At 43.9% G+C, this 26489-nt stretch overlaps 2 protein-coding genes across 5 annotated transcripts in view; one reads left to right on the plus strand and one right to left on the minus strand.

The window, feature by feature from the left end:
* The window catches only part of LOC118395799 (inositol 1,4,5-trisphosphate receptor type 2-like), a 159503-nt gene extending 145266 nt beyond the window's left edge, over positions 1-14237 (minus strand). For 2 of the 3 annotated variants that reach the window (XM_035789735.2, XM_035789734.2), the window contains exon 1: positions 13827-14236. In XM_035789735.2, the coding sequence (XP_035645628.1) occupies positions 13827-13918 (92 nt within the window). In that variant the 5' untranslated portion in view covers positions 13919-14236. Of the gene's footprint in view, positions 1-13826 lie in introns of all 3 variants that reach the window. The other variant, XM_035789733.2, reaches the window with a different exon arrangement.
* Positions 14238-22228: 7991 nt separating this feature from the next.
* LOC118395800 (pleckstrin homology domain-containing family G member 7-like) overlaps positions 22229-26489 on the plus strand; it is a 46277-nt gene continuing 42016 nt past the window's right edge. For both annotated transcript variants that reach the window (XM_035789736.2, XM_035789737.2), the window contains exons 1-2: positions 22229-22382; positions 23695-24488. In XM_035789736.2, the coding sequence (XP_035645629.1) occupies positions 23838-24488 (651 nt within the window). In that variant the 5' untranslated portion in view covers positions 22229-22382; positions 23695-23837. The remainder of the gene's footprint in view (positions 22383-23694; positions 24489-26489) is intronic.

Genomic DNA, 26489 nt, shown 5'->3' on the forward strand with positions numbered 1-26489 from the left:
ACAAAGACATGGCGGTGGAACCAAAAATGTGGATTTATCAGATCAAAAGGACAGATTTCGACCAGTCTAATGTCCATTGTTTGTGTTTCTTGGAACGAGCAAGTCTCTTCTTCTTCTTAGTCTCCTTTAGTAGTGGTTTCGTTGCAGCAATTCGACCATGAAGGCCTGCTTCATGCAGTCTCCTCTGAACAGGGGATGTTGACGTGTCAACTTGAACTGAAGTATTTATTGGGCTGCAAACTGAGGTGCACTGAACTCTAATGAACTTGTCCTCTGCAGCAGAGGTACAGTGCCTTGCGAAAGTATTCGGCCCCCTTGAACTTTGCGACCTTTTGCCACATTTCAGGCTTCAAACATAAAGATATAAAACTGTATTTTTTTGTGAAGAATCAACAACAAGTGGGACACAATCATGAAGTGGAACGACATTTATTGGATATTTCAAACTTTTTTAACAAATCAAAAACTGAAATTGGGCGTGCAAAAGTATTCAGCCCCTTTACTTTCAGTGCAGCAAACTCTCTCCAGAAGTTCAGTGAGGATCTCTGAATGATCCAATGTTGACCTAAATGACTAATGATGATAAATACAATCCACCTGTGTGTAATCAAGTATCCGTATAAATGCACCTGCACTGTGATAGTCTCAGAGGTCCGTTAAAAGCGCAGAGAGCATCATGAAGAACAAGGAACACACCAGGCAGGTCCGAGATACTGTTGTGAAGAAGTTTAAAGCCGGATTTGGATAAAAAATGATTTCCCAAGCTTTAAACATCCCAAGGAGCACTGTGCAAGCGATAATATTGAAATGGAAGGAGTATCAGACCACTGCAAATCTACCAAGACCTGGCCGTCCCTCTAAACTTTCAGCTCATACAAGGAGAAGACTGATCAGAGATGCAGCCAAGAGGCCCATGATCAATCTGGATGAACTGCAGAGATCTACAGCTGAGGTGGGAGACTCTGTCCATAGGACTACAATCAGTCGTATATTGCACAAATCTGGCCTTTATGGAAGAGTGGCAAGAAGAAAGCCATTTCTTAAAGATATCCATAAAAAGTGTTGTTTAAAGTTTGCCACAAGCCACCTGGGAGACACACCAAACATGTGGAAGAAGGTGCTCTGGTCAGATGAAACCAAAATGTAACTTTTTGGCAACAATGCAAAACGTTATGTTTGGCGTAAAAGCAACACAGCTCATCACCCTGAACACACCATCCCCACTGTCAAACATGGTGGTGTCAGCATCATGGTTGGGCCTGCTTTTCTTCAGCAGGGACAGGGAAGACGGTTAAAATTGATGGGAAGATGGATGGAGCCAAATACAGGACCATTCTGGAAGAAAACCTGATGGAGTCTGCAAAAGACCTGAGACTGGGACAGAGATTTGTCTTCCAACAAGACAATGATCCAAAACATAAAGCAAAATCTACAATGGAATGGTTCAAAAATAAACATATCCAGGTGTTAGAATGGCCAAGTCAAAGTCCAGACCTGAATCCAATCGAGAATCTGTGGAAAGAACTGAAAACTGCTGTTCACAAATGCTCTCCATCCAACCTCACTGAGCTCGAGCTGTTTTGCAAGGAGGAATGGGAAAAAATTTCAGTCTCTCGATGTGCAAAACTGATAGCGACATGAGACTTACAGCTGTAATCGCAGCAAAAGGTGGCGCTACAAAGTATTAACTTAAGGGGCCTGAATAAATTTTGCACGCCCAATTTTTCAGTTGTTGATTTGTTTAAAAAAAAGTTTGAAATATCCAATAAATGTCGTTCCACTTCATGATTGTGTCCCACTTGTTGTTGATTCTTCACAAAAAAATACAGTTTTATATCTTTATGTTTGAAGCCTGAAATGTGGCAAAAGGTCGCAAAGTTCAAGGGGGCCGAATACTTTGGCAAGGCACTGTAACTCTGGGTCTCCCTTTCCTGTGGTGGTCCTCATGAGAGCCAGTTTCATCAAAACACTTGATGGTTTTTATGACTGCACTTGAAGAACCTATCAAAGTTCTTGAAATGTTCTGGATTGACTGACCATGTCTTAAAGTAATGATGGACTGTTGTTTCTCTTTGCTTATTTGAGCTGTTCTTGCTATAATATGGACTTGGTATTTTACTAAATAGGGCTATCTTCTGTACAATCCCAAAACCTTGTTACAACATAACTGATTGGCTCAAACGCATTAAGGAAAGACATTCCACAAATTAACTTTGAACAAGGCACACCTGTTAATTCAAATGCATTTCAGGTGACTACCTCATGAAGCTGATTGAGAGAATGGGCAAAGTTATCATCAAGGCAAAGGTTGGCTATTTGAAGAATCTCAAATGTAACACATTTTCATTTGTTCAACACTTTTTTGGTTACGACATGATTCCATATGTGTTATTTCATAGTTTTGATGTAGTTACTATTATTATACAATGTAGAAAATAGTAAAAAGAACAACCCTGGAATGACTAGGTGTATCCAAACTTTTGATTGGTACTGTATGTACAGTTCAAAACTGAAGTTTACATACACCTTAGCCAAGTACATTTTAACTCAGTTGGGTGAATTTTGGCCTATTCCTCCTGACAGAGCTGGTGTAACTGAGTCAGGTTTGTAGGCCTCCTTGCTCGCACACGCTTTTTCAGTTCTTCCCACAACTTTTTTTTATGGGATTGGGGTCATGGCTTTGTGATGGCCACTGCAATACCTTGACTTTGTTGTCCTTAAGCCATTTTGACACAATTTTGGAAGTATGCTTGGGGTCATTGCCCATTTGCGACCAAGCTTTAACTTTAAGACTGATGTCTTGAGATGTTGCTTCAATATATTCACATCATATTCACATCATTTTCATGCCTCATGACGCTATCTATTTTGTGAAGTGCACCAGTCCCTCCTGCAGCAAAGCACCCCCACAACATGATGCTGCCACCACCGTGCTTCACGGTTGGGATGGTGTTCTTCAGCTTGCAAGCCTCCCCCTTTTTCCTCCAAACATAACAATGGTTATTATGGCCAAACAGTTATATCGTTTCATCCGACCAGAGGACATTTCTCCCAAAAGTACGATCTTTGTCCCCATGTGCAAACGGTAGTCTGGCTTTTTAATGGCGGTTTTGGAGCAGAGGCTTCTTCCTTGCTGACCTTCAGGTTATGTCAATATAGGACTCCATTTACTGTGGATATCAATACTTTTGTACCCGTTTCCTCCAGCATCTTCACAAGGTCCTTTGCTGTTGTTCTGGGATTGATTTGCACTTTTTGCACCAAAGTACATTCATCTCTAGGAGACAGAAAGGGTCTCCTTCCTGAGCGGTATGACGGCTGCGTGGTCCCATGATGTTTGTACTTGCGTACTATTGTTTGTACAGATGAACGTGGTACCTTCAGGGGTTTGGAAATTGCTCCCAAGGATGAACCAGACTTGTGGAGGTCTACAATTTTTTGGCTGATTTCTTTTGATTTTCCCATGATGTCAAGCAAAGAGGCACTGAGTTTGAAAGGTAGACCTTGAAATACATCCACAGGTACACCTCCAATTGACTCAAATGATGTCAATTAGCCTATCAGAAGCTTCTAAAGCCATGACATAATTTTCTGTAATTTTCCAAGCTGTTTCAAGGCACAGTCAACTTAGTGTATGTAAACTTCTGACCTACTGGAATTGTAAAATATTATTTAACTTATAATTCACTATCTGTAAACAATTGTTGGAAAATGTGCCTGTGTCATGCACAAAGTAGATGTTCTAACAGACTTGTCAAAACTGTAGTTTAACAAGAAATTTGTGGAGTGGTTGAAAAACAAGTTAATGACTCCAACCTAAGCGTATGTAAACTTCCGACTTCAACTTTATGTATGTATGTATGTATGTATGTATGTATGTACACACTACCGTTCAAAAGGTTGGAGTCACCTAGAAATATCCTTGTTTTTGAAAAAAAAAAATGTTTCAAGCACAGTGCAGAGACAACTCCGGGATGAGTTCCTTTGTTCAGTTTGTCTTCTTATACCAATCTTAATCTTTTATTTTTATTGGCCAGTCTGAGATATGGCTTTTTCTTTGCAACTCTGACTAGAAGGCCAGCATCCCGGAGTCGCCTCTTCACTGTTGACGTTGAGACTGGTGTTTTGCGGTAACTATTTAATGAAGCTGTCAATTGAGGACTTGTGAGGCGTCGGTTTCTCAAACTAAACACTAATGTACTTGCCCAGTTGTGCACCTGGGCCTCCCCACTCCTCTTTCTATTCTGGTTAGAACCCGTTTGCACTGTTCTGTGAAGGGAGTAGTACACAGCATTGTACGAGATCTTCAGTTTCTTGGCAATTTCTCTAATGGAATAGCCTTAATTGCTCAGAACAAGAATAGAACTGACGAGTTTCAGAAGAAAGTTATTCGTTTCGTTGCCATCGAACCCACAAATGCTGATGCTCCAGATACTCAACTAGTCTAAAGAAGGCCTGTTTATTGCTTCATTAAATCAGCACAAAGTGTTCAGCTGTGCTAACATAACTGCAAAAGGGTTTTCAAATGATCAATTAGCCTTTTAAAATGATACACTTGGATTAGCTAACACAACATGTCATTGGAACACAGGAGTGATGGTTGCTGATAATGGGCCTCTGTACACCTATGTAGATATTCCATTTTTTTCTATATCAGCCGTTTCCAGCTACAATAGTAATTTACAACATTAACAATGTCTGCACTGTATTTCTGATCAATTGGATTTTAATGGACAAAAACAATGTGCTTTTCTTTCAAAAACAAGGACATTTCTAAGTGACATCAAACTTTTGAATGGTAGTGTGTGTCATGTATGTATGTGTGTATATATATAAATAAATTGTAAACTTTTTTTCACCGTAAATGCTTTCAATGAGATTAAAAGTAGGCCCGAGGATGAGATTAAATGCAGTCATTTACCCTGTGTAGCTAAATGACAGGTCTATGAACAGTTCATACACAATTCAGGCTACCTTATGGTTGTATAAAGTAGCAAGTGACTACTAACCTGAAATGTGTTGACTTGTCTGTTTGCTTGAAAGATAGATAAGCACAACAGAAAAAGAGGATTGGACCCAGGGAGAGGATCAGCCTCAGGGGAATTGAGCTTTTGTAAATGAGGTGTGACCTGAGGAACTTATTTAAGAGCTTATACTTACTATCATATAGGCTACTACCATACGTCAATATGGATTTATAGAGTCATCAAAGCCTGCCGAAGCGAGGTTGCATGTGATGAGTACAGTAATGGCGACTCCAGCCAACATTCATGATACCATGGCTGGGTCTGAAAACATTACTAGCCGTCAAATCATTGCTTATACGAACCTTGTTTCCTTAATTCCTTGTCTTCTATGATACTCAAATCTAATTGAAGGAGGATGTCGAGGGAAAGGAACTTGGATACTCTCCTGCAATGTGCCTTGAGGGGGAGGTGAGGAATTGGAGGAATGAGGATGAAGGAAGCAAGGACTAAATAGTGCACTATAGGCAACAGGGTGCCATTAAGGATGCACAGTAGTTGAGTTCCTGCCAAAATAGATGCTCAGGCATTACATTGCGTCAACCAATGGTTGCATGCCACGTCATCAAAACGTATTATTTGGCAGGGACTACAATTTGTAGATCAGTGATTCTACACCTCACTTTGCTCAAGCTGATCCTCTCCAACGGACTCGGAAGTTGTAGCTAAAAATGGGTAAATTAGGTACAATTAAACCAACCATCAAAGTATATTGTATTGAATTCGGGGGTAGCCCTGACCGGGACTCACTTGACAGTCGCTGGATTCGGGCTCGAGTCCTGGTCAGGACGTCACCCCAAATTCGCTACATTGGTGATAGAAGTGCGAGGGCGCCATCCGAGAGGCATGTACACGGGACGAACTCGGTATAGACAAGCATGGGGAGTGGAGATACGCTCTCCCGACGGTTTGGAGTAATGTAGCGACCTTAATCCAATACCTAGCGTGCTCAGTCTCTAGACCCAGGTTAGAATCCCAGTTGGAGCTACCTCCCAAATTAGCTACATTGGTTGGTATCAGTGGCCATGTCCGATTACCCACAATAATGTACTACATAATTAAACCGCATACTATTTAGTACGTACCATTTAGTAAAAAGTATGCAGTATGCCACAACGCAGTAGAAGCTTTTGATTGGATGAGTAGGTGGGGCAGGGCCGAGTGCAGGTGAATTTTTCCAAATTCAACAGAAATGCATCGGCATAAACTAGCCTGATATTAGCTCATTTCCAAATTGATTAATTTCTCTCAAATCTGAATAGAATAGGAATGGCATTATAGGCCTACTCAGGCTGGTGATAGACCCTATAGCCCATCTATCAGATTTAAAATGGACTGATGACAACAGTTTGGTTCCATTTCAACATATTTATTAGTGTAATCAAAGTGCTGTAGCATATATAAATGAAATAGCCTAGTACACACACCAAAACTTTTAAAATGTTCAAATCAAAAGGCTATTGTACAGAAAAAATAAGGACAGTTGGGTGCATTGCAAATTCAGAACCACTGGACAGGACAACAACATACTAAGGCACTGATCATTGGGAACAGGATCAGAATGACTTAAGGCTTGACCCATCAATTAAATAATTAAATAGGTAGCCTAACTTACAAAACTAAAACACTCCACATGTTCAAATTAAAAGGCCTGATAAACATGACATCCTGAATCCCGGTGCCGACACATTCAGGGCGAGAGAACAAGAAACACTGAGGAAACAGAAATCCACTTTGGGTAAAAATATGTAGCCTACGATGCAATCAATACTCGTGATCATCTTAAAGAGAACAAAAACTACATAGCCTACATTTGAACACCATCGCAGAAGCAGGCAAGTCAGTTAAGAACACATTCTTATTTTCAATGACGGCCTAGGAACGGTGGGTTAACTGCCTTGTTCAGGGGCAGAACGACACATTTTTACCTTGTCTGCTCCGGGATTTAATCTTGCAACCTTACAGTTAACTAGTCCAACGCACTAACCACCTGCCTCTCATTGTACTCCACGAGGAGCCTGCCTGTTACGCGAATGCAGTAGAAGCCAATCGTTGCACGACTGTACCTAACCATAAACAAATGCCTTTCTTAAAATCAATACACAGATGTATATATTTTTAAACCTGCATAGTTAGCAAAAAGAAATCCAGGTTAGCAGGCAATATTAACCAGGTGAAATTGTGTCACCTCTTGTGTTCACTGAGTTTCTGTACAGCACTTACAGAATATATCAGCTGATGTAAGAAGGGCTATATAAATAAATTTGATTTGAAATAATAAATGTTTTGTTTTCTAAATGATAGTTTCCAGATTCGACCATATTAATGACCAAAGGCTCCCATTTCTGTGTGTTATTATGTTATAATTAAGTCTATGATTTGATATAGCAGTCTGACTGAGCGATGGTAGGCAGCAGCCGGCTCGTAAGCATTCATTCAAACAGCACTTTACTGCGTTTTACATTTACATTTAAGTCATTTAGCAGACGCTCTTATCCAGAGCGACTTACAAATTGGTTTTGCCAGCAGCTCTTCGCAATTGCTTCAAGCATTGAGCTGTTTATGACTTCAAGCCTATCAGCTCCCGAGATTAGGCTGGTGTAACAATGTGATGTGAAATAGCTAGCTAGTTAGCGGGGTGCGCGCTTATAGCGTTTCAAACGTCACTCGCTCTGAGACTTGGAGTAGTTGTTCCCCTTGCTCTGCATGGGTAATGCTGCTTTGAGGGTGGCTGTTGTCGATGTGTTCCTGATTCGAGCCCAGGGAGGATTGAGGAGAGGGACGGAAGCTATACTGTTACACTGGCAATACTAAAGTGCCTATAAGAACATCCAATAGTCAAAGGTATATGAAATACAAATGGTAGAGAGAAATAGTCCTATAATAACTACAACCTAAAACTTCTTACCTGGGAATATTGAAGACTCGTGTTAAAAGGAACCACCAGCTTTCATATGTTCTCATGTTCTGAGCAAGGAACTTAAACGTTAGCTTTTTTACATGGCACATATTGCACTTTTACTTTATTCTCCAACACTTTGTTTTTGCATTATTTAAACCAAATTGAACATGTTTCATTATTTATTTGAGGCTAAATTGATTTTATTGATGTATTATATTAAGTTTAAATAAGTGTTCATTCAGTATTGTTATAATTGTCATTATTACAAATAAATTAAATATATTTTTTAAATAAAATAAAATCAGCTGATTAATCGCTATTGGCTTTTTTTGGTCCGCCAATAAATCGGTCTCGGTGTTGAAAAAAACATAGTCGGCCGACCTCTACTTCTGGCATCTTCGAAATTAAGTTCCCTAGTTTTGTTGTTTGACTACTTGAAGAGAACTAGGGCCCATCACTCGCAGACCACCTCTTCCAATACATCGTGGAAAAGGGTGCATATAATTCTACTATTCGCATACTGAAAATGCGCCATGCGTGATTGAGTGGTTTCCCGCTATTCGTTGATTTCGGTAGAGCATCCCCATAACTAATTGATCAGCTGTTGTGAAAGCCAAAATTAGTATTACATCCAGGCATTTAAAGTACACTGGTTTTTCGAAATGTCACATTAAACTGCCTATTTAGGACGCAAGTATGGGTATTTGGACACAACCATTGATGTGACCCTTTAAACTTCTTTGAGATTGGTGTCCCTTCCACAGGATGGTTGAGCTAACCTGGGCTAATGCGATTCACATGTAGTTGTATGTAACAGGAACATTTCCCAGGACATAATCTTTCTGCCAATATCAGATATGTCTAAGAAGAATTTAAGTTAACTGCACTGTCCAATTTACAGTAGCTATTGCAGTGAAAGAATACCATGCTATTGTTTGAAGAGAGTGCACAATTTTGAACATGAAAAGTTATTAATAAACAAATTAGTCACATTTGGGCAGTCTTGATACAAGAATTAACAGAAATGCAATGGTTCATTAAATCAGTCGAAAACTTCACACTAATGCCATCTAGTGGCCAAAATCTAAACTGCACCTGGGCAGGAATAATACATTATGGCCTCTCTCTTGCATTTCAAAGATGGTAAAAAAATACAAAATAACGTTAATTATTTTATTTGTATTATCTTTTACCATATCTATTGTGTTATATTCTACTACATTCCTTTCATATTTCCAGAAACGTCAAAGTGTGTCCTTTCAAATGGTACCACGAACAGGCATATCCTTGCTTCAGGGCCTGAGCTTCAGGCAGATTTGGGTATGACATTTTAAGCAAAACATTTTTAAAGGGCCTAATCCTTAAGAGGTTTTAACAGCCCCTATTTGACTCATTTTCAGCTACAACTTCGAGTCCACTGGAGAATTTCAACTTGAGAAGTGAGGTGTAGAATCACTAATCTAGAAATAGTATTCCTTACCAAATAATAGGTTTAGTGTTATAAAGATTTTCAGAGCTACGTCTCCCCTGGCTCAGGCGATCCCCCTACCAAACACGCACAACCAGGCATTGATTGATTGATTGAGTGATTGGATTAATCTCTTCAGTAGGTCCTGTGATTGAGTGTAGTCTGTCCCAGGAGTGTGAAGGTGAACGGAAAGGCACTGGAGCGAACAGCCCTTGCTGTCTCTGCTTTGGCCAGTTCTCCTCTCTCCACCTGGATTCTCTGCCTCTAACCCTAACCCTATTACGGGGGCTGAGTCACTGGCTTACTGGTGCTCTTCCATACCGTCCCTAGGAGGGGTCACTGACGTGATCTTCCTGTCCAGGTTGGGTTCATGCCATGGGGGAGGTCTTCGTGGGCTATACACAGCCTTGTCTCAGGGTAGGAAGTTGGTGGTTTGAAGATATCCCTCTAGTGGTGTGGGGGCTGTGCTTTGGCAAAGTGGGTGGGGTTATATCCTGCCTGGTTGGCCCTGTCCGAGGTTATAATCGGACGGGGACAGTGTCTCCCAACCCCTCCTGTCTCAGCCTCCAGTATTTATGCTCCATGGGGCGCATAGGATCAGTCTGTTATAGCTGGAGTATTTTTCCTTTCTTATCCGGTGTCCTATGTGAATTTAAGTATGCTCCCTCTAACTCTCTCTCAGGGCACCTGAGCTCGAGGACCATGCCTCAGGACTACCTGGCCATGCTGTCCCCAGTTCAGCTGGTTGTGCTATTGCTCCAGTTTCAAATGTTCTGCCCGCAGCTATGGAACCCTGACCTATTCACCGGAAGTGCTACCTTGTCTTGGACCTGCTGTTTTCGACTCTCTAGCGCACCTACTGTCTAACTCTGAATGATCGTCTATGAAAAGCCAAATGACATTTACTCCTGAGGTGCTGACCTGTTGCACTCTCTACAACCACTGTGATTATTACTATTATTTGACCCTGCTGGTCATCTATGAACGTTTGAACCTTGGCCCTGTACTGTTATAATCTCCACCCGGCACAGCCAGAAGAGGACTGGCCACCCTTCAGAGCCTGGTTCCTCTCTAGGTTTCTTCCAAGGTTCCTACCTTTCTAGTGAGTTTTTCCTAGCCCCCGTGCTTCTACATCTGCATTGCTTGCTGTTTGGGGTTTTAGTCTGGGTTTCTGTATAGCACTTTGACATCGGCTCATGTAAAAAGGGCTTCATAAATAAATTTGATTGGACACGTGTCAATTACAGAACATTTCCTAGGATTTCTACATGCAGCAACACTTGAACAACACGTGAATAATGCTGAAAATACCAGTAAAAGCACAGCCCTACATGTGGTTAGCTCAGTGTTTCCCAAGCTTGGTCCTCAGGACCCCAAGGGGTGCACGTTTTGGATTTTGCCCTAGCACTACAAGGATGATTCAAATAATCAACTAATAAAGCTTTGATTATTTGAATTAAAAACCAAAACGTGCACCCCTTGGGGTCCCCAGGACCGAGCTTGGGCAACGCAGGGTTAGCTGATATGTTACATACCTAAACAGGCGTCGTAAGATCGAGCATGCACCTGCAATGTAGTCAGGCAGGAGCTCTGCCACTGACTTCCTGGGCCTTGAATGAGGGTTATTTTTTTAGGAGTGTGTAATGTTGATAAAGTACACCACACAGACCTGGCTGTCAGACTGCATCAGTTAATGAATCACTGATAGACTTCATACCTTTGCTTTAAAAACAGCTGAGCCCTCTACTATGCACTTTGCATTCAGACATTTTATGGCCTTGACATTTGCATTGAGATTGTCTTTGACCAGTTACTTTTCAGTAACATAAAGTAGGTCATATGATTCATATCGTTGGCATAGGTCCATCTGCGGCCTTTATAGGCTTCATCTGCCCAGGTTACAAGCCAGTCTGTCCCTATATAAACATTGTTCCCATTTCCCTTCCTTCCTGCTTGAAATTGCTGATCTGATACAGTGTGATTGCTGAAAGCAATGGGATTTCACCTATCCACTAATTTTACAGATCAGTGATTACATCAAGGACACATTGAAGGTATTAAAATATGGCTTGTGTGCCTCGTGAACACACTGGGGTTCTGAGTGACCATAATAGATAGGTGGAATTCAGGAGGGATCCTCTGCTCATGCCTGCTATGCTTTTGGAGAGTGGGTGTTTGAAAGCACAGAAAGAGAAAGTAGATTGAGAGAATGAAAGCGAGGGAGAGAATGTGAGAAAGAGCGGGAAGCGGGTGGGGCATATTCAAGCCACAGAGGCAGTCTGTCAATTCAAGCCTGTTCCTGGCCTAGAGGGCAGAGTGCAGAGCTGAGAAATTAACTCAAGTGCTGGAGCCGCATTTGAACTTTCTTCTTGTAGTCACTATAATAACTCAGCTTGTCTATTTGGTGCATTAGTCAATTCTCTTCTGAGTTAATATTTGTAGAAATTATCAGATGGTCCTTGGAATGAACTGTTATTTATTATAATAAACTTCCATTCCTTGAAAAAAAACAGTACAATTAAGTGATAATGCCATGGCATGAGTTTAGTTTGTCGAGGGCCAAAATATCAACCAAACACCAGCTTCGAGGGCATTATCACTTTCATACAATGGGTTACCACCATATTCAAATTATGATTGACATATTTTCATTAAAAAAATATTATTTTGATGAATTTTTCATACTATTTCATCCTACCACAAAATATAGTCCTGACACAAATCTAGGGTTGCTACCCAAGCCGGCTGGTCGTTCGTTCGATTGGTTCTGTTGCCAGAGACGCGACCCAGTTGTTCATTCTAAACATTCCGTTGCCATACTGGCAGGAAACGTTCTTATCCCCTGCTTGCTAGCTAGCCAACGGCTAACTTACATTCACATCAAAAAAGTGCAGTCAGAATAACAGCAAAGCAGCTGCATTTGCATTTGTTTAAGCGGTTTTCTAGCGACATTGGGATACATCCATAACATTGAGGGGCGAATTGGCATAGAAAATGTGCTCACTCGTCACTGCTGTTCAGAGGAGCTAGCCAACAACACAGCTAACACAATCACTTCAAACTGAAGCTGGAAAGACTGCAAACTAGCTGCACTTTGTTTCATTTGACCTTTTTTCAAGTTACATTATATATATCCATAAAAATTGATTATACAAATCGCTGATGAAAACAAAATGTTAGTCTTAAAGAAATCTAGATGCTTTTTATAGCAGAGATCAAGTTTATAAATTGCCTGGCTGGGCTGATGAGAGCAGTCAGATGAAACAGACTAAATAGGCATTTTAACATCCTAGATTTAGCCGGTGGGAACTTGTGGAATAGACACCGGCGGTTTTAACCAATCAGCATTAGACCCACCCATTGTATAATACTACACCATTTAAGAGTACTTGTTAGACATACTCTGGGAAGAATCCATTCAGCAACCAGTACCCCAAAACTCTGAGTACAGGTTACTCACTGTGACCTTTTGTGCTCAACCAGTGGTCCCCCTGCCCCCAGACTACAGTGCACCTATATGCGTACCTTACTTTGGCCTCCCTTCACTGTTGTCAAAAAACAGACCGTAAACCTCATTCAGATTCTGTGCATTTGGGAAAGGTTTTCATTACCCAAAAGTTAAACATTTACATGTTTACATGTTACATGTTACATTTACATGTTTTTAAAGTGGAAAGGTTAGTGAAGGTTTTCTATCATAACTTTCAGCAGATGAAAGTATTGGCCACACACAATAGCACCTTTACAGTAACTGCAGACAACTGTGGTATTTTGGATAATCATACTGCACTCAAACTGATGTTATACTACACTGTACTGCACTTTTTTTTCATAAGGGTGAATTCAACAGCCCAACAATTATTCATGCTGCATTGGAGGACACCCTGGTGAATATATCATACACATTACACACATTTACAGCTCTTCTTGATCAAACAGGTGTGAGCATTCAAGTACAATTCTTCAGCTGTCTCGCAGCACGTGCTACTACTGCAAAAAGGGCCACGACCTCTCACAAAACACTTCATACTATTTTGATTAGGTCATGGATTACAGTACATAATCCTTTCCCAGTAAACCATTTGGCATTTGACGCCCAGAGAGGAATAAAGTGGCTGCATGTGTACAGGACATTGCGCACGCATTGGTTACACTAGCGAGGTACATGCACAAAGTTTGCATTCCTATTATACTTGCATAACGTGCAATGTTACTCATCTTCATTTCCTCCTTGAAACAATTGCTTGTGATTAGGCCTTTTCAACTTCCGACTTCTCAACCCCAGATCCACAGACACCAATCTCACACTGCATGTTACATTGACCCATTTCATACATCAGACGCCAAACGAGCCTGTACCTGTTTGTCACAGATTTTCATCAAACATGGTTTTAGATACACTTAATATTTCATTAGATTAGAGGGAACATACCCCAATGTACTGATGAAGCCATTGACAGTGCCTTCTGCGTACAGCGACACAATGTCTCCAATATGAAGAAAACTTGATCTGTTGTCTGACATTTTCGCTTAATTCTGTCCAAAAGTCGTCTTTCCAGTCTCGGTTTGATTAAGTTATTACTCTGACACGTTACAATGTATCTTGGCAACAATCCTGCGTATCACTCGTCAAATTGCGAACAACACCGCCCCGAAACGAGACATGTTTTCACGTTACCAGTCAAAATTACAAAAATACGACAAAGGAAAAACTTGGAGTTACTGTAAACAAACTGCCGATTTAGTTTGTGAACCCAACTTCTTCCCGTGTTCAGACAGCATAATGTTCTCTCTTTCACATCAACTTTAGGGGAGGAGACTGGTTCTGTTGGAGGCACAGATAGAGAACCAGTCAGCCTATCCAGTCTAAAGTAGGCCCACTCATATCCAAATGCTTTGAGAAGCAATGGATGTACAATTCTGCTATGTAAGTGCGTACATGAGTAGACACCAATAAATTCTATAATAGAACATTTCCTGGCTATTTCTTGCAAAATTGCTCTGTAATGAGATCAATTAGTGGACATCAATGGCCTGGAGTTCCGGGTTATGCAATGGTGTGAGTGTGCTTGTGCGTGGGTATGTGTGTGTGTGTTGCCGCGTTCAAAACAACTGGGAACTCGGAAATCTCCAACTTCAGTCCGTTCAAGACAACTGGGAATAAAACAAGTTCCGACAGGGAACTCGGGCCTCTTTGTAGATTTCCGACTTTCCGACCTGAAGATCACTGACGTCATGATTTGACCTCGTATTTTTCCAAGTTCACAGTTGTCGTGAAAGCACCATAAACCAAAGCAAATCAAATTGTATTAGTCACATGCGTCGAATACAACAACAGGTGAAGACCTCACAGTGGAATGCTTATTTACGAGTCCCTAACCAACAACGGAGTTAAAAGTTAAAAGTAAAATAATTTTGAATAAGAATAAGAAATAAAAATAACAAGTAATTAAAGCAGCAGTAAAATAACAAAAGCAAGACTATATACAGGGGGTACTGTTACAGAGTCAATGTGCGGGGCCCCGGTTTGTTGAGGTAATTGAGGTAATGTGTACATGTAGGTAGATATTAAAGTGACTATGTGTAACAGAATAACTTTACGTCTGTCCCCTCGCCCATACCCGGGCGCGAACCAGGGACCCTCTGCACACATCGACAACAGTCACCCTCGAAGCATCGTTTACCCATCGCTCCACAAAAGCCACGGCCCTTGCAGAGCAAGGGGAACTACTACTTCAAGGTCTCAGAGCAAGTGATGTAACCGATTGAAACGCTATTTAGCGCGCACCGCTAACTAAGCTAGCCGTTTCACATCCGTTACACTCACCCCCCTTTTGACCTTCCTCCTTTTTCCGCAGCAACCAGTAATCCGGGTCAACAGAATCAATGTAACAGAATAACTTTACGTCCGTCCCCTCGCCCATACCCGGGCGCGAACCAGGGACTCTCTTGCAGAGCAAGGGGAACTACTACTTCAAGGTCTCAGAGCAAGTGACGTAACCGATTGAAACACTATTTAGCGCGCACCGCTAACTAAGCTAGCCGTTTCACATCTGTTACATATGCATAGATGATAACAACAGAGAGTAGCCGTGGTGTAAGGGGGGAGGGGGGGGGGGTAGCCATTTGATTAGATGTTCAGAACTCTTATGGCTTGGGGAAGAAAAAGAGAGAAACAAATCTTTCCTACTGATGAGCCAACAGGGTCAATAGAAGGTAGGTTCTGAGGGTCAGGTCTTGACATGTTCCTGAATAACATAGCAACACCTGAGGGAATGGCATCTAAAACAATTGCAAAATCTTTAGGTGTTACAGGGACCTTGTAAAGTGAATTCTTTATAACTGAGTAAAATACCCTCTGCATTTACCAGTTGGCTCACCAATAGGATATTGTTTCTGAACCAATATTCTAAAAACATAGAGGTATTTTTATACAATATATCCCGATATAGGATTGTATGTTATAGTACAGAAAGAACAGAAACTCTGTCACACGGTCGCGTCATGCCATTGTCATAAACGTTCTCAAGCCGCCCTCTACCGGCGGCGCAATAATGGTGCGCTAAAGTCGTGATAACCCCAGTTATTTTGGACGGAGGCTAACGACTGTTTAGTCTAAATTACCTGGAAATACGATGACATTGCTAAAGTAATCAAGTTCGTCAAAAATAGCTAGCAATGATAACGTTAGCTAGCTAAAATCCGGTGACCTCCCCTTAATCTTAATAAATTTGCGAACGTTATACCAAAGATTTATAACTAAACCATGACAAACCACTGTTATCGTTTCAAATGGGAACAATTGAGTCATAGTGGGCAGAAACAGCAAAGAGCTGGGCAGAGCCAAACAAGTGCTAGCGAGATCCCATTGGCGCGTTGTAGCAAACATCTGCATATTTTCATTAGGGAACGCCTACTCTGTGAAGTGCGCGTGTGCAATCCCTCAATTCGCCTTTGCACTCCATCAACATAGCGCAATTTAGTAAAACTTTTGCGAAGGTTAAAGTCAATAAAACTTAGTCCACTCTGTTCGTAGCAGATTCTAGTTTTGGGAACAGAAAATTGTATTGAGAGTAAATGATTAATCGATGAGAATATTTTCAGAATATCGGCCAAAATCCATCTCGTTACATCTTCACCCACTGCTCACCAGTGGGCTTCCTCTCACTACAATATTTGGTAGTCAGTGAAATGCTTCACATTTAAACATCCCGTGAAACATCTGTCTCATTGTTCTATCTGTGGTTGTACTGCAATCTAAAGTAAATCTGTCGACTTCAAAATGAGGACAAAGGTTTTCCTACTAATTATTTGCCTCATTTTGAATGGCATTGTATTTCTAAGCCACTGTAAAGTACTTTTGAGGAAATTTGCATCAGCGCTCATTGACGATGCATTGAGTAGGATGGATTTTCTCATTGGAATCTTATAGGATTTTTCGACTAGGGTAAAACATGTTTTTAATGTTTGGAGATCAGTTATAAAAATAAATTACAGGACAGATGTAAGTAGCCTACAGATATACATTAGGGGTACAGAAAGTGGTTAAGGGCACAGACAGTCGGCCGAGCCGTGGCTTAAACTCCTATAGGATTTCTATGAATTTTGTCGATGGGAATTGTATAGGTATTTAAATTACATTCTAAAGGATTTATCCTTAGACTTGCCAATACACTATTGTTAACTTGGCTGCTTAAAATATGGAGCACCAACCTCCAAACCTCTCAGGTAATTGTCTATGAAGATGGACAGTGGACACGTGAGGTATAATACCAGCATAAGCAACCACTATTGAACTGCAACCCTTGCCACTTGAGATGATGACCCTATAGGTGGGAACCGCCGGCAATGTACCCTCTACCCAGTAGCTATCTCATGCAACCCCATCCCCGTAAAGGTCCAAGGGACACAACGTGAATAAACATTTGCTTCTGGTGCATCTGCATCACAAATTAAAGTTATTGTTCCAAAGGCAACAACAATAGCTGTGAAACCTACTGAGATTGTCTGCAATGTTGTTTACATTTCTGTAAAAAAGGTGTGCTATCAAATCAAATTTATTTATATAGCCCTTCGAACATCAGCTGATATCTCAAAGTGCTGTACAGAAACCCAGCCTAAAACCCCAAACAGCAAGCAATGCAGGTGTAGAAGCACGGTAGCTAGGAAAAACTCCCTAGAAAGGCCAAAACCTAGGGAGAAACCTAGAGAGGAACCAGGCTATGTGGGGTGGCCAGTCCTCTTCTGGCTAGTCCTCTTCTGGCTGTGCCGGGTGGAGATTATAACTTTTTGACTCTATGTGGCATTAGAGTCAAAAAGCATATCAAATCAAATCAAATTGTATTTGTCACATGCGCCAAATACAACCTTACAGTGAAATGCTTACTTTCAAGCCCTTAACCAACAAATGCTTTAAGAAGTTAAGATGTAAAATAAAAATAAGTGTTAGGTAAAAAAAAAGAAAGGATAAGTAAAAAATAGAAAATAAAAGTAACAAATAATTCAACAACAGCAGTAAAATAACAATACAAGGGGTACTGGTTAGTTGAGGTAATTGAGGTAATATGTACATGTAGGTAGAGTTAAAGTGACTATGCATAGAAAATAAACAGAGAGTAGCAGCAGCGTAAATGGCTTGGGGGTAGAAGCTGTTTAGAAGCGTTTTGGACCCTGACTTGGCGCTCTGGTACCGGTGGTGTGTGGTAGCAGAGAGAACAGTCTATGTCTACGGTGGCTGGAGTCTTTGACAATTTTTAGGGCCCTCCTCTGACACCGCCTGATATAGAGGTCCTGGATGGCAGGAAGCCTTGCCCCAGTGATGTACTGGGCCGTACACACTACCCTCTTTATTGCCTTGCATTCCGAGGCCGAGCAGTGTCCATACCAGGCAGTGATGCAACCAGTCAGGATGCTCTCGATGGTGCAGCTGTAGAACCTTTTGAGGATCTGAGGACCAATGCCAAATCTTTCCAGTTTCCTGAGGGGGAATAGGCTTTGTCATGTCCTCTTCACGACTGTCTTGGTGTGTTTGGACCATGATAGTTTGTTGGTGATGTGGACACCAAGGAACTTGAAGCTCTCAACCTGTTCCACTACAGCCCCGTCGATGAGAATGGGGGCGTGCTCGGTCCTCCTTTTCCTGTAATCCACAATCATCTCCTTTGTCTTGATCACGTTGAGGGATAGGTTGTTATTCTGGCACCACACAACCAGGTCTCTGACCTCCTCCCTATAGACTGTCTCATCATTGTCGGTGTTGTCATCTGCAAACTTGATGATGGTGTTGGAGTCATGCCTGGCCATGCAGTCATGAGTGAACAGGGAGTACATGAGGGGACTGAGCAAGCACCCCTGAAGGGCCCCCATGTTGAGGATCAGCGCAACGGATGTGTTGTTCCCTACTCTTACCACCTGGGGGCGGCCCGTCAGGAAGTCCAGGATCCAGTTGCAGAGGGAGGTGTTTAGTCCCAGGGTCCTTAGCTTAGTGATGAGCTTTGAGGACACCATGGTGTTGAATACTGAGCTGTAGTCAATGAATAGCATTCTCACATAGGTGTTTCTTTTGTCCAGGTGGGAAAGGGCAGTGTGGAGTGCAATAGAGATAGTGTCCTCTGTGGATCGGTTGGGGCAGTATGTAAATTGGAGTGGGTCTAGGGATTCTGGGATATTGGCGTTAACAATTTGATTTCAACTTAATGTGACACAGTTCATCATATTTCTATTTAGATGTTTTATAAAACCTGGATCAGGTGTGCCAAGAGGTCACTAGGTGGGCACTGGTAGTTCCATCCAGGAGGGAGATAGGGAGGATGGTGAGGGAGCACCTTCTATTGATGGGGAGGGTGGGAGGGACAGCTCTTGGGGGAGGGAGGAAGGTGGGAGAGGGGCTACAACCCTGGTAGGAAGGAAGGGAAGGACGGAAGGGAGGGAGGCAGGTAGGGAGGGAGAGGGGGTTGTACAACCCTGGGAGGGAATGATTTGGGGGGGGTCTCTATCTTTAGATATTTATTTTCCTGTCCCTATCCCAACATAAAGAGGATAAAATAAAATAAAAATTGTGCATAGCTGACTATTATACATACAGTATATGAAAAGAAAGAAATGCTCATATCTTACTCTACCAAAACATTTATTTTCCCTCTACTTTTTATTTGTGTATAAGCAATGTAAAGATGCTGTCCATTCTAAGAGGACAACCCCCCAAAATCTTGCTATTGTAACATTGTATAGAGTATTGTATGGCATATTGTGATGTCTAACTGAAAGACAAGAGGTTGCATGAATAAGAATCACATTTTTAAAAAGGTGTGCTGTACTAGTGGTCATACGGCAAATTAACTGGTGAATAAAACCAAAATGAATATAGAACAGTTTTTTCAAATCAATGAAAATGTTGTAATCAATGTTGTTATATTGTACTGGAACAAAGTACAACAAACTATAATTGAATGGGTGCATAAGATGTTCTAATAAGATTCTGACTGGGGTGACAAAAACCTACAAAACCTATAGGATCCACTAGGATTACTTTTGATTTCTAATTGGGAAAAAGTAGTCCAATAGGATTCTGAAAATAAACAACTAATCCTACAGGATTTCTGGACTATGGCATTCTTTGTTCACACACACACACGCGCACACAAACACACACACACTCACACACCTTTGCTTCACCTCATGGATGCTGGATAAAAATACATTTTAACCCTCTTTTAGTCCAGTCCCATCCACTAATTATATTGGTTGCCACAATAACATCGCGGCCCTATTCATTGTCTGTGTCACGCCCTGACCTGAGATATCTCTGTTTTCTTTATATTTTGGTTAGGTCAGGGTGTGACTAGGGTGGGTACGCTAGTTTTGTAATGTCTAGTTTTTTTTGTATGTCTAGGGTTTTTGTAGGTCTAGGTGATTTGTATGTCTATGGTGGCCTGATATGGTTCCCAATCAGAGGCAGCTGTTTATCGTTATCTCTGATTGGGGATCATATTTATGTAGCCATTTCCCTTTGGTGTTTGTGGGATCTTGTCTATGTGTAATTGCCTGTCAGCACTCATTTGTATAGCTTCATGGTTCATTTTTTTAGTTTGTGTTTCATTTTTTTAATAAATAAGAAGGTACGCATACCATGCTGCGCCTTGGTTCGATTCTTATAACGAACGTGACAGAAGATCCCACCACAAAAAGACCAAGCAGCGTGTTCAAGAGGAGTGGATGGACATCCTGGGCTCGGGAGAAAGATGAGTGTAGGACATCCTGGACCTGGGAGGAGGTAATGGCAGGGGACCCTGCCATGGAAGCAGGTGGAGATAACGCAGGAGGAACGGCGACGATACGAGGGGACATGGCTAACCCGAGAGGCAGCTCCAAATAAAAAAATGGGGGGTGGCACACGGGGAGATTGGCAGAGTCAGGGGTTAGACCTGAGCCAACTCCCCGTTCTTACCGTGGGGAGCATGTGACTGGTCAGACACTGTGTTACGCAGTGATGCGCAAGGTGTCTCCAGTTCGCATTCATAGCCCGGTGCGCTCTATTCCAGCTCCTTGCATTTGCCGGGCTAGAATGGGCATCCAGCCAGGACGGATGGTGCCGGCTCAGCGCTCCTGGTCTCCAGTACACCTCCTTGGACCAGGATATCCTGCGCCGGCTCTGCGTACTGTGTCTCCGGTGCGTCTGCACAGCCCAGTGCGTCCTGTGCCAGCTCCCTGCACTTGCCGGGCTCAAGTGAGCATCCAGCCATGACTCATTGTGCCAGCTCTACGCTCCAGATCTCCAGTGCACCTCCACAGTCCAGTATGTCCTGTGCCTGCTCCCCGCACTCTCTCTGAGGTGCGTGTCACCAGCCCGGTACCACCAGTGCCGGCACCACGCACCAGACCTCCAGTGCGCCTCCACAGTACAGTACGTCCTGTGCCTCCTCCCAGCACTCGCCCTGGGGTGCGTGTCTTCAGCCCGGTGCCACCTGTACCGGTCCCACGCACCAGGCCTCCAGTGCGCCTCCACAGTCCAGTACGTCCTATGCCTGCTCCCCGCACTCGCCCTGAGATGCGTGTCTTCAGCCCGGTACCACCAGTACCAGCACCATGCATCAGGTCTCCAGTGCGCCTCCACAGTCCAGAGCTTCCGGCGACAGTTCCCAGTCCAGAGCTTCCGGCGACAGTTCCCAGTCCAGAGCTTCCGGAGACAGTTCCCAGTCCAGAGCTTCCGGCGACGTTTCACCGTCCGGAACCTCCAACGACGGGCCACAGTCCGGAACCTCCAACAAAGGGCCACAGTCCGGAACCTCCAACGACGGGCCACAGTCCGGAACCTCTACCGACGGTCCCCAGTCCGGAACCTCCACCGACGGTCCCCAGTCCGGAACCTCCACCGACGGTCCCCAGTCCGGGGCCTCCGGCGATGATACACGGTCCGGTTCTACAAAGGTGGAGGGAACAGCGTAAAGAGGGGGGGGCTGCGTCCAGAACCGGAGCCGGACCCTCCCCTATAGGTTCAGGTTTGCGGCCGGAGTCCGCACCTTTGGGGATCATATTTAGGTAGCCATTTCCCTTTGGTGTTTGTGGGATCTTGTCTGCGTGGTTGCCTGTCAGCACTCGTTTCGGTTTGTTGTTTAGTGTATAATTATTTTAATAAATAAGAATGCAGGCATACCACTCTGCGCCTTGGTCCGATTCTTATAAAGAACATGACAGTCGGAACTAAGCTTTCTAATTGACTCATACCACATTTACATTTCGGGTAGGAAACAATTGGACACGCATGCACAAAATCTTTCCCAGGCATTCCACAAATAAATCTCTTTGAGCTTTGTCCTTTAAAAGGGCACATACAGAACAGCGGCCGAGACTAGTGCCAGGAGTTGGCTCCACTTTGTTTCCCAGGGCGGTCACATTGACGTGACAGAGCAACTCCGAGCGCAGCACTCAGAAATCGTCGCTACAGCACAAGCGCAGCGGATGATCCATTGCGGAGACAGGACACACGGCCGTGAGTAAACACAGGGCTTTGCTCTTCTTCATTCGACTCCTTTTGAACTTTTGTCATGTGAATATTTTGTTATTATTTAGCCTATCGTTGATTAATAATAATTGTAGTCTAGATCATCTAATCCTAGTTTATGTTTCCCACACGGTATTCACCTCGTGGGTGTGCGTGCAGGTTCTCTTCTACAGCTGGCACACCGCGACAACAACAAGAGCTAATCAGTCACTAAATAATTTTACTGTTGGGAATTCTAATGAAATAATCCTACCTGAGATGATTAAATAGCACTTAACATGGCCTGGAGAGGCCCATTGTAAAAGTCTACATTTGTTCCCATAATCACTAGTATGGGAAAGTTGGATCAGGTGCACGGGGCTCTTGTGCAGTCATTTTCCCAAGCTAAAACTGCCAAGGCGTGACACTGAACAATGCAGTGTAGTGCAGCGTCACAGTTATACTGTTGCGCTGTATTCAACAATAAAATCTTTGGGTTGTTATAAGTAGGCTTTTAAACCCCATAGCTATTGACAATGAGGAAGGTAAAACTACAGGTTTGGTTTTTTTACAGGCAACTGTAGTCTTGAAACTTGTTAGAGATTGTATCTATAGTATATTATGAACACCAACTGTAAGATAACTCAGTAAGCAAAACTACATTGAAAAGATGTCTAAAATACACTACCGGTCAAACGTTACTCATTAAAGTATTTTTTTTCTACATTGTAGAATAATAGTGAAGACATCAACATTATGAAATAACACATATGGAATCATGTAGTATCCCAAAAAGCAGTTAAACAAATCAAAATATATTGTATATTTTAGATTCTTCAGAAAAATCAGCGTCAATTGACATTGAATTTAAGGCCAGTCCAGACCACAACTAAAAAAGCAAAGGAAAAAAAGGTCTGGACAGGACCAAAAAAAGAGTTGGCGTCGGTCGATAGCCACGGGAAGTAGGACCCAAAAAAAAAAAAAAAAAACATATATATATTTTTACATTCTCACAAAAGTAGTGCAGTGGTCCTTTGCTAGTCTTGTATTAGCGGACCGATATAACCATCTACAACGCAGGCACAACAAATACATTCTACTTCACCCCCACACCCAAACACATTCCCGTGGTAATGTGTAGGTCAGTGCTGAGTGGGAACTTCCCCTACCCCCACCCTCTGCCCGGCAAAAGAAGCAGCTTTCAAATCCACAACTTCACTGTTTCACAACGTGAGTGGACTAAACGCTAGCCTAGACTGCTTTGTATTTTGTAGGCTATTTATTGTATTAGACCCAATGCAGATGCATTTTTATTCCACAGAAACATCACTGAAATGTCGTTGCTTGCTGCTAAACTGCTAAACTGCCAGTGGATGATCTGACCCCAACACACCTGGGGAAAAAAGGACCAAAATACCACTATTTTCCTGACATAATTAGGCCTACAATGCCGTTTTGCGCAAGATGTCTATGCTGAAACAGGTTATAGTGCGCGAGAATGGTCAGGACGCAGAGAAAGGCTTGGACTGGAGTTACATGGAGTGGCTAGAGAACAAGAACAAGGAAGTGACGGTTGTGACCAATGTCGAGACGCAAACTGTCTCAAAACCCACAGAGGAAAAGGAGACGCAGACCAGTAACCCCTTTATCATGCATATAGATTTGGCCAGAACGCACACCAAACTGAAACACAAGTCTTTGGTCGAGGCAGACGGCTTGCTCACCCAGTTTGACCGACAGGCTCCGGCTCGCATCTCCACCTCCCCGACCTTGAGGAGGATGAGGAGCACGCGACGTCCGCAGGTGGACTTCCGGGACCCTGTGAGGATGGACAGCACACAGGAGGAGTCGGGTATGGAAGATACACCGTCCCCGTTGAGTCCCCTCTCCCCAGTACAAAGGCACATGTCTCCGCTGGCGGCCAGCCCCCCTCCCGTTGAAGGAAACCATCTCGATAATCTACCCAATTCATCCGCAGGCTGGGGGAAAAGCAGACGGCATAGATCAAAGACTTTTGACAATGGTATCACTTGCACAAGACAAGGATCTCTGGATGCACGGAGTGTGCAAAGTGTTAGTAAAGACTTTGCATTTCCTGATGATAGCGATGATCAGGTGAGTTAATGTTATGATCACAAATGGTGAACTTTCAGTTGAGCATGAATGGTGGCCATATGCCACACTGTGACTTTATAATATATTTTTTATATCTGAGACTTATAAAGCAGATCGCCAGTAGCTCCACCACATTCCTCCTGGGTACCAGTCCTCTCCACCACATTCCTCCTGGGTACCAGTCCTCTCCCCCTCATTCTCCCTGGGTACCAGTCCTCATCCCCTCATTCTTCCTGGGTACCAGTCCTCATCCCCTCATTCTCCCTGGGTACCAGTCCTCCCCCTCATTCTTCCTGGGTACCAGTCCTCCCCCTCATTCTCCCTGGGTACCAGTCCTCTCCCTGGGTACCAGTCCTCATCCCCTCATTCTCCCTGGGTACCAGTCCTCCCCCTCATTCTCCCTGGGTACCAGTCCTCCCCCTCATTCCTCCTGGGTACCAGTCCTCTCCCCCTCATTCCTCCTGGGTACCAGTGCTCCCCCTCATTCCTCCTGGGTACCAGTGCTCCCCCTCATTCTCCCTGGGTACCAGCCCTCTCCACCACATTCCTCCTGGGTACCAGTCCTCATCCCCTCATTCTCCCTGGGTACCAGTCCTCATCCCCTCATTCTCCCTGCGTACCAGTCCTCCCCCTCATTCTCCCTGGGTACCAGTCCTCTCCACCACATTCCTCCTGGGTACCAGCCCTCTCCACCACATTCCTCCTGGGTACCAGTCCTCTCCCCCTCCTTCTCCCTGGGTACCAGCCCTCTCCACCACATTCCTCCTGGGTACCAGTCCTCTCCCCCTCCTTCTCCCTGGGTACCAGTCCTCATCCCCTCATTCTCCCTGGGTACCAGTCCTCCCCCTCATTCTCCCTGGGTACCAGTCCTCTCCACCACATTCCTCCTGGGTACCAGCCCTCTCCACCACATTCCTCCTGGGTACCAGCCCTCTCCACCACATTCCTCCTGGGTACCAGCCCTCTCCACCACATTCCTCCTGGGTACCAGCCCTCTCCACCACATTCCTCCTGGGTACCAGCCCTCTCCACCACATTCCTCCTGGGTACCAGCCCTCTCCACCACATTCCTCCTGGGTACCAGTCCTCTCCCCCTCATTCTCCCTGGGTACCAGTCCTCTCCCCCTCATTCTCCCTGGGTACCAGCCCTCTCCCGCTCATTCTCCCTGGGTACCAGCCCTCTCCCGCTCATTCTCCCTGGGTACCAGTCCTCTCCCCCTCATTCTCCCTGGGTACCAGCCCTCTCCCCCTCATTCTCCCTGGGTACCAGCCCTCTCCACCACATTTGTTCTGGGTACCAGTCCTCTCCCCCTCATTCTCCCTGAGTACCAGTCTTCTCCCCCTCATTCTCCCTGGGTACCAGTCTTCTCCCCCTCATTCTCCCTGGGTACCAGTCCTCTCCCCCTCATTCTCCCTGGGTACCAGTCCTCTCCCCCTCATTCTCCCTGGGTACCAGTCCTCTCCCCCTCATTCTCCCTGGGTACTAGCCCTCTCCACCACATTCTCCCTGGGTACCAGCCCTCTCCACCACATTCTCCCTGGGTACCAGCCCTCACCCCCACATTCTCCCTGGGTACCAGTCTTCTCCCCCTCATTCTCCCTGGGTACCAGTCTTCTCCCCCTCATTCTCCCTGGGTACCAGTCTTCTCCCCCTCATTCTCCCTGGGTACCAGTCCTCTCCCCCTCATTCTCCCTGGGTACCAGCCCTCTCCACCACATTCCTCCTGGGTACCAGTCCTCCCCCTCATTCTCCCTGGGTACCAGTCCTCTCCCCCTCATTCTCCCAGAGTACCAGCCCTCTCCACCACATTCTCCCTGGGTACTAGCCCTCTCCACCACATTCTCCCTGGGTACCAGCCCTCTCCACCACATTCTCCCTGGGTACCAGTCCTCACCCCCTCATTCTCCCTGGGTACCAGTCTTCTCCCCCTCATTCTACCTGGGTACCAGTCTTCTCCCCCTCATTCTCCCTGGGTACCAGCCCTCTCCACCACATTCGTT

This window comes from Oncorhynchus keta, chromosome 17 (assembly GCF_023373465.1).
Source record: "Oncorhynchus keta strain PuntledgeMale-10-30-2019 chromosome 17, Oket_V2, whole genome shotgun sequence".
Classification (NCBI taxonomy): Eukaryota; Metazoa; Chordata; class Actinopteri; order Salmoniformes; family Salmonidae; genus Oncorhynchus; species Oncorhynchus keta.